This window comes from Sminthopsis crassicaudata, chromosome 5 (assembly GCF_048593235.1).
Source record: "Sminthopsis crassicaudata isolate SCR6 chromosome 5, ASM4859323v1, whole genome shotgun sequence".
In the NCBI taxonomy this organism is placed as follows: domain Eukaryota; kingdom Metazoa; phylum Chordata; class Mammalia; order Dasyuromorphia; family Dasyuridae; genus Sminthopsis; species Sminthopsis crassicaudata.
Window position 1 is genome coordinate 217,604,757 of NC_133621.1, and position 8,962 is coordinate 217,613,718.

The following is an 8,962-nucleotide window of genomic DNA, read 5'->3' on the forward strand; positions in this document are numbered from 1 at the left end:
TAACACTATCTTCATTTGAGAAAGACGTAGGAAAAAAATGGGTTATGTAGATACAGGGTTAAAAAGATTTTATTTTTTTACATTCACTACACTATTCAAAAATACAAAGCCCTATGCTCTCAGTAACATCAGAAAGTTGGAACCATTGGAGGCTCCTTATCCACCCCATCCCACTCCCAAGGAAACTGTTTCCATTCTGGGTGATTGGCTGTGTGTTGGCTGTGATTAACCTTGGAGATGAGAAACCCTGGACAGGGTAAGACAGATCAAGCCAGTCTAGAAGACTGTCAGGGCAGGAGTTTGCAGGGAGGTTCTTGCCCCATTCAATCACATGCACTTGATAAATAGCATCCCCCGCTTCCTGGGGGTATGGGGGTGTGTTCAGAATCTTCCCAACTCTGCCTATCCCATAAACGTCATATCAAGGACAGGAGCCTAACTGTCCAATCGGCTTAGGGGTTGTAGCAAAGAATAGCCTCTTCCTATTTCCTTACATGGAAAAGGTCCCGAGGTCCCCACCATGACTGAGTGAGGAAAAGGGTCAGAAGCATCAGATCTTTATAGGAAGGCACTGGGGTTTGCACGAGGGTCCTTCTGATTCCGGAATCTCATTGCTAGCCACACACCTAGGATCTGGGGAGGAGGGGGAGGAGGATGGAAACATTTTAGAAGGAATACAATATAAGTGGTGGAGAAATAGCACCTGTGTATAAGGTAGTCAAACCCACAATGAGTATTTTATAGATCCCACTTAAGAGGACTAATGTGGAGGACAGTTTGGGGAATGGGAGAAGAAGTACCTCACCTCAGTAAAGCTGAAGAAGAGTCCAACACCCCCCAGAATTTTCAGTGCTTCATCTGAATGCTTGAGAAATTTGTCTCCACAAACTTGGCACTTTGGACTATGGGTCTTACAGTGCTAGAAATAAAGAGGATTCAAAATTATGGTTCTCTGTAGATAAAAAACATGTCCTACCCCACCCCAAGTAGTCATATTTCTCTAGAAATGGATTACTAGTATTAATTAATATCCACTGATAATCATTCAACTTTTAAACCATCTCTTATCTTGTCCTCTTTTTTTCCCCCAGCCATCCATTCTTCAACTTTAATCTCATAATACGAAGCCCCTTTCCCTTTGGAATTGTCCACTACTGTTATCCCCAAGTCCCCTTCTCACTGCAGTGCAGAAAGCATAGTCCTGGAAGTATAAGGTGGTGGAGTTGAAGAGGCCACAGCAATCCAAACTTGTCTCTAGTTCATTCCGGGTCTTATTAGTCATAACCAACCAATAGGTGCTGATGACATCTTTCTGGTAGAAAGAAAGAAATGGAGTACTAATAAAACAATCCCAATTCTAACTGAAGAAATTTTCATCATGCCAAAAGTTTTGTTCCCCAATTTATCTGAGGAGCATGGAGCAAAACTAAGTTTGGGGCATTACAAAGTACAATAAGCACTTTTATTCCCTTTAGATTTCAGTTTTCCAATCATTTAAATCCCAAAGTGACCAGAAATCTAGAGTTTGGAATCAGGAAATTGGAAGTGGTAGACCCAGGATTATTCTTTAAAGGAGGGATGGAAGCTGCTAGGGAAAAAAGGATAGAGGAACGTGTCTCCTTACCTGGGTGTTTCTGTTAATTGCCAGACAGGAACAAGAGATTCCAAATTGGAAGATAAAAACCAAACCAAGTATGATCATATACTGAGTAAGACTGAGTTAAGGAAAAGTAATCAGACACATTCCCACACATCCATCATTACTTTTGGTTTCATGCTGTCGTGGGAAACTTGGAAAGAAAACCAACGATTTGCTCTACACTAGGAGAAGCAGTTGTCATGAGTAAGGCAGGGCTCCGACAAACTACCCGGAATCCCTAGGACGTTCTTCCTTCTGCCTCTCAGGCCCTCATAACCCCTGCCCTCTTCCTCTTTCCCTGGAATCCTGGGCAGATCAGGATACAAAGAAAAGCAGGACTTGGTGGTGATAGACCGCACCGATGAGACCAACCACGGCAATGAGGAGGAGGAAGACTCCCACGGCGATGACGCCCCCGATGATGTGGATGCTGGACACCAGCCCCAGACCCTTACCCCAAGCCGCCACACCGATCAGCAACAACCCCACCAGCTGCGAGAGGAGAGGGGGCAGGGAGGGAGCTTAAAGCGCAGGGCGCGGGAGTGGCCCCAGACCGCCGGGGTCGGCCGCGAGGGGTCCCCGACGGGTCTGCGGGCTCTTCTGGACCGACCAGCCCACCACTCCCCCCACACACACACACATCATCCCGACAGCGGAACCAGCTAATGGAACCTTGGGCTCCTTTCCCCTGCCTGTCCCGGGGAGAGACGAGACCCCGGGGATGAAGGACCGATCCACACACCCACACACCCACACTCCCACTCCTTAAGGTGTGTCCCCTCCCCCGTAGTGGCCGGAAACACTCCCCCTTCCCACAGAAATCCTGGGATCTTCCCTCGCATTGCTCCCCCCGGGAATTCCCCTAGGAATCTTCTTGGAAACCCCTCGGGGACCCTCTCCCCACCGGAAGTCCCCCAAAACCCCTCTCCTCACCATATAGACCACGTTGAGCGCACACAGAGCATTCTTGGAGCAGGCAAAACCACCACAAACCATCTTCCCGGCTATGGGGACCGGGGTCCCGATGACTCAAAGGTGCGAAAGGTCTCGAGGACCGTCCGCTAAGGCCCCGGCGGCTTCTGTCTCTTTAAATCATCTTCTACCAAAGCTCCGCACTCTGCGCCTGCACCGTCCCGCCTCTGCCTCCGGATTGGTAAGACTCAAGCCTCACTCCGCCCTTTGATTGGTAAACCTAGCGATCAATCGAATTGGGAGTCACCGCCCAAGGCTCCCGCTTACACCGGCCCATTTATCATTGGGCGAGATATGAGAAGAGGGCGGGGCCTCCAGTGATTCTCGTAGTGGCCCGGGGCTGCAGCCGCCGCCACTGATGCCGCTACAAAACCCCGGATGATTGTGGACCTCTCGGAGAGAAGCGGCGAGAGGAAAGCTGATCAGGAGGCTGGAGCAGAGCTGGGCGCTGAGGTAGAGAAGGCGCGGGGTGGAGGGGAAGAGGACTAAACCGAGAGAAGGGCGGGGCAGCAGGGCCCCACCCCTGGAGGAACCGCCCCCGAGGTCCCTCCCCCAGCTTGTCCCGCAGTGACCTCATGGGGAGGTTGTTTTGTTGTGGCGTCACACTCTGTGTCTGGACCCCGCCCAGGGCTGCGAAATCGGGCGGCGGGCCCCGGAAGGCGGAGCCCCGACCGGAGGGACTGTAGACTCCAGAGGCCGGAGTCCATAAAGCTCTTAGCAGTCACCCTCCCTAGCCTCTCCAGTGTACAGACGAGAAAACTCCGGGAAGGCTAAAAGAATATGGCCTCCTCAAGTGGTGCATTCGGTAGAGACAGAAAGGCTTGAGTTCGAATTCTGCTCCGGACGATACTGCAGGAGGAGCCTGAGCTAGTCGCTTAACCTATGTGGGCCTCAGCTTCCTTATGTGCAAACGGTGTAACGGCATCTCTGCTGCACAGAATTGTGGGGGTCAAAAAAGATACCTCCAAACCACGAGGTTATTTGTGTGACCCCATGCTGGGCCGGAAGGCATGTCAGGAGTCTTCTAGCCTAATCTCTGCATTGAGTTAAAATCACCGACCGAATGAGGAAGCTGAGACCCCGAAAGCTGGAGTGGTTTTTGTCAAAACCACACGAGGCTTAACTAGGCAGAGTTCCTCCGCTTCTAATTTAGCGTTTCCTCTGTAAGGGCGGTACTTACGTACTGCCTGCCAGGGAGACACCAAAGGGAGATTATACCAATGCAAGACCCAGCTGCCCTTGAAGAATTCTAGAACTTAGCTCCTAGGAACTCCATCCTCCCGGCCTGAAAGAGCTGGCAGATGGGACTGCTGAACCACAGTGGTCAGTTCTGTCCGAGGGATGGCGGTAAATAAAAGCGGCCCCACAGGACTGGGGAAGGGCCGATGTTATCAAAGAGCAAACTTCAAAAAAGGAAAGAGAACAAAGCATACAAAGGGTGAGCCGATGAATTTGATTTTGATTCCTGGGAAAATTCTAGAAATGATTGATGAATATCTGAGAAGAGAAGCAGGGACTCCAAAGATCCGGGTCATGCCAGAGTAGCTCTGTTGGCTTTGGACTGGAGGACTGAACAAGGCGGGGCAGAATGCTGTGGATGTAGCTCACGTAAATTTTAATAAAATTTGATAAAAGTGTCTCATTTATCCTTACAGAGAAGATGGGCACAGGCTAGATAAATACATTCTGAGGGCTTCGGAACTGGCTGAGTGAAATGGATAAGCAGTAATATCTCCAGAAGAGTAAATACCTCAGGACATCTCTGCCCGGGGCTGTTTTTATCAATAACTTGGAAAAAGGTTTAGATGCCATGATCACACTTACACTAAGCTGGGAGATTTAGCTAATATGCTGCATCTGAAAAGGATCTGAGGATCTTAATGGACTGCAAGCTTAATGTGAAAACAGTGTCTAGGGACTGACAAAAAACTAATGTGATCTGCAGTGAGCACACAGGTTCTAACTTCCAAGAATTCTTAGGGAGGCTGATAGTTTCTTGTGCTTTGCCCTCTTCAGACAGATCTCATCTGAACTCTTGCATTCAGATCCCGTGGCATGATTTAAGCAGAATCATGATGAGCTGGAGAGGGTTCAGAGGAGGGTGGTCAGATTGGTGAAGAACCGTGGGTCCATGATAAGAAAATCTTTTGAAGGAACTAAGAAACATGTTCATTATGAAGAAAGGAAGACTAGAGGAGTGGGACGTTCCTGTGGGGAAGAGCATGGAGGCAGAGCGCCTGTAGAAGTTCCAGAGAGGTTAATTACAGCCTGATCTCGGGTGCTAACTGCAGGACCTCTTCCATGGTCTTTAAGAAGAAACTTGGCATTTGTTGTATATACTCCTGTAGGGAATTCCTTTCATGTATGAGTTAAAATAGATACTGATATATCTTTTAATTCTGAAATTCTATGATTCTGATTCCAAATTCTGTATTCTTCCCACTAAAAGATACTGTATCCAGAGCCTTTCTTTTCTAGGATAGAAAGTTAGTAGCTTTGTTTTTGTCCAGACTTGTGATCCATCAGTGTGGTTTGGAATTCTTGTTTAAAACTCCCTTTGCTGTTGCATATACATTACGGAGTATTGCTTGGGACATTCATAGATCTGGTACCTTAATGATAGTAATGTGTCAGAGGCAGGAATTGAACCTAGTTCTCCTTAACTCCAAGACCCACCTCTCTATCCATTATATTAGGAGATGCTTCTCCTAATACCTTTTACAAAGTTCAAAAGGAATGGGATGGCTGCTCTCCCCCGCTCCCCAACCCAAATTAGTAAAACTTCCAGGTATGTGAGTAACAAGATGGCAGACTAAACATTTTGTTCAGCCCCCATAATATCCCCCAAACAGAAATTATGTACCAAAGATAAAGTAGTTAATGTTTCCATAGGATTGGGACGTCCAGAATCCAAAAGAAGGTTAAAACAATTCCAAACCTAAGAATTAACACTCATTAATCCAGAGCTCACTCAGCACCCATGTTACCAGAACCAAGCAGATCAAGAAAACCCCAAAAGGGCTTGCATCAAAACCCTTACAACCCCAGGGCTGTGAAGACCCCAGCTCCAGGCATCAGAAGTTTGCTTGATTCTCAACAGCTAACTTGACCACATATTTCAGGAGCAAAAGCCTGCTGGGAGCTGCAGCCCAGAAGCACCAAGATTGTAAAACTCTGAATTGCTGGTTCTGTGCCAGAGAACCTAGGAGCAGAGGGAACGGGTCCCAGGACAGATGCTGTGCATGCAAGGGGCTGTATAGCACTCCATCAAGCCTGATGGAAAGAGCCCGCATCCATCAGGGGCCAATCCTGACCACCAAAAGTGGGTTGTAGTAGAGACCTAGACTTGTGAACAATGAATTACCCAATGTGAGAAGAACCTGACTGAGAAGAATCTGACTTGCTTTGAGATTTAGCTTCCAAGGAAACCACAGTGGTGGGCAGTCAGAAAGTGAAAGATAAGAAAAATAAAGAGGGAAGAATGAGAGAGAAGAGAGAAAAACTGAAGATATCAAAGAATTGGTGGGGGGGGGGAGAAGGGGGAATCTCAAAGATCTTGGAAATAAACACATAAATCAACAGGAAAAAAAAGTAACAGGGAAGGAAATATGGCCACCACATCTAGGAAATTAGTTCAGACAACTTTGAATAAATATTACAAAATGAAAGAAAATTATCCAATTCTTCATGAGATTGAAGAGCTTATGAAATATGAGGAAAACGTGGAACCTCAATATCAAACTCAACTGTTCTTGAGTGATTTAAAAGAAATGAGAATTATGAGAGCAGAATTCATTGCCTGCCTGCACAGCAAAAATAATGAGTAGAATAGAATAACTTGAATCTACAGTGGCAAGCTGCACCAAAGAAACAAAAAAGAGAATAGAGAAGGCAAATATACAAATGAAGGATAACCTAGAAGAAGAGATGCAAAAAACCCAATATTAATAGAGTTCCTTCATGGCCAATTGCATACAAAGAAATATATAACTTTCTTATGGGGGCTTGGGGAGGAAAGCATTTTGAATGTAGTTCTCCTTTCCAAGCTTTATTCTCTATAGATCTTTAATGATAGTGCCATCTTCTCCAAGAAAATATCTCTAAATCCTAGGGGAAATTGATCTCGGTGTCATCAAATTTTTCTAAACACTTTATATCTTAGACTTCTTTCTTTCACTGATATCATTCTTTTTTTTTAACTTAATAGTATTTTATTTTTCCAATTACCTGTAAAGATAGTTTTCAACATTCATTTTTGTAAGATTTTGAGTTCCAATTTTTTTCTCTTCCCAAGACTTATACCATTCTCCTTTGTATTACTTGTTTTACATATATGCCTTCCTATCCCCCTACCAGGATCATAAACTCTTATGATAGATCTGCACCCTTTGTATATTCAGGGCTAGCATCATGCCAAAAATGTGTTGGGTAGCAGATAGTTAAACAGACCTAAAAGATAAAGGGAAGGACCATATATTAGGGAATGGCTAAACAATATGTGGTACATAAATGTACTGAAATGTTACTGTATTATAAGAAATGATGAATATGATGAAAACAGAAGGAGGAGAAGATATGATATGAAAAGTGAAACTAGAAGCACTAGAGAAGCCATAGATGCAGACGTGTGCTATAAAACTATAGTGATTCAAACCTGGCCCCAGACACCTAGAAGAAAACACATCTGTTTCTTTGCAGACATGGGTGTTATGGGTATGAACACTGCAAAAATAAAAAGTCAGACTTTTAAAATATGTTAGTTTTGCTGAAAAACATTTTTTCTCTTTTCATTATTTTTAATAAGCAATGGCTTTCTGGGAGAGGGAAGGATTGGAGATGTTGATGTAAAGACTAGCTCACTATTAATTCTTTAAATAAATTTTTCTTGAATATTTTGTTGAACTAAAGGAATTAAAGGAAGAGACTTGGAGAACAAAAAACATTGTAAAATGTTAGCACAGATATATCTCCTGAATTTTCTGACATCGTTGGGACTGAAGTGGTTTGCCCAAAGTCATACAAGAAATAGCAAAGTCAAAATTTGAATCCATATCTAGACTCAGTTTAATGATTCTTTCCACTAAACTATATTCCCTACCTTCTCACGGTTTACCCTTTTCCTCACCTTCCCCCCCTATCTTGAGTAGTCAAGACCTATTCATGTCAATTTAACCTTGTACCTATTCAAACATGCACATTCATTACCACACAATACTGTGGGAATCAGTTCAGTTCAGTACCCACTGGGATCACAAAAAACAAGATGAAAACAGTTCCACAACACAAACACACATACCATACATGGATGTGATTGCAAGACATCATAAGTCAATTTGATTTTTAGCTTCACTGTGTATATGCACACCCAGGTAAATAAAGTTACAATAGGGAAGCCTCCTAGTAAAGACCTTTTATAAGAGACTAATCTATTCTTTCCCAGAGTACAACAATTCTTTCATTTGTGATCCTAAGACTTAGGCAAGTCATCCCAAAGCTGTAGGCATCTACTGGCCCAAGTCCCAAGAAGAATAGGCAGTCTTAGGAAGAAATAAAAATGAGGCTCCCCCTTCTCCCACCTTGGGAAGACCCTAAAATAGATACCACTTCTGTTGGGTGACTAGAAAATGCTTCCAATTCCTTTTCCAGTCCACACCCTGTTCTGTATAATTCCTTCTCACACTTGAAATTAGAATGAAAGAAATGTTTGGGGGAAGGGACATTTTGGGGGAGCTAGGGTGATCAAATTGGGAAAGGATAAAGAATAAAAATCCTGTAAATGTTTAAATGATTTTAAAAATGTGCATGTTAGATATAAAATCATGCAAATGATTAGAATGGCTTGGTCCTGTTAGGATCATGGTCTATTAGGAATAACTCTGCTCTGTTGTATTTTAAATCATTTATGTTATCAACTTGGAACTTTATTTTTAGCCTCTTGTTCTCTTTCCTGAATAAACTTCATCTGGGAAGAAGGGAGGGAGGAAAGGAAAGAAAAAAGAAAGGAAGGGACGGGTTAGCATGGCCAGGGTGGGAAGAACAGGGCCAGGTTGTGTACAGACTAAGTTTGCAAGGTTGCTTATGTGAGAAGTTATGAGAGTGTGTGTGCAAGTTTCTGAATGAATGTGTACATTGTATGAAACTGAATGGTGTAAAACTACAAGCTGATATACAAGGTTATAAGTATGGAAGATTCAACGTAGGAGGCTTATTAATGGTAGAAGACATCAACTGTTCCAAACTACACCTGTGATCATTCCTGCCCTGTTTTCCCAAAACCAACACTAGGCATTGGCCGTCACATTAAGGCAACACCCTTAACCTGGCTGAGGAATCTTGACCAGGCTGTTTATG

The 8,962-nt window shown here is 44.1% G+C and overlaps 1 protein-coding gene across 1 annotated transcript; it reads right to left on the minus strand.

The window, feature by feature from the left end:
- Positions 1-51: 51 nt before the first annotated feature.
- TSPAN31 (tetraspanin 31) lies at positions 52-5,000 on the minus strand. Its single transcript, XM_074269846.1, has 6 exons — positions 2,573-5,000; positions 1,964-2,131; positions 1,625-1,705; positions 1,181-1,312; positions 806-919; positions 52-633 (listed from the first exon to the last, which is right to left on the minus strand). Exons 1-6 carry the CDS (start codon positions 2,633-2,635, stop codon positions 559-561), a joined length of 633 nt encoding a protein of 210 aa, XP_074125947.1. The 5' UTR covers positions 2,636-5,000; the 3' UTR covers positions 52-558.
- Between the last annotated feature and the right edge of the window lie 3,962 nt (positions 5,001-8,962).

Coding starts and splice junctions, on each gene's coding strand:
- TSPAN31 (XM_074269846.1), bottom strand. CDS start 2,635: ATGGTTTGTGGTGGTTTTGCCTGCTCCAAGAATGCTCTGTGTGCGCTC. Junction 1,706..1,963: donor ACCAAGTCCTGCTTTTCTTT/GTATCCTGATCT, acceptor AGTCTTACTCAG/TATATGATCATACTTGGTTT. Junction 920..1,180: donor ACTATGCTTTCTGCACTGCA/GTGAGAAGGGGA, acceptor CTTTATTTCTAG/CACTGTAAGACCCATAGTCC.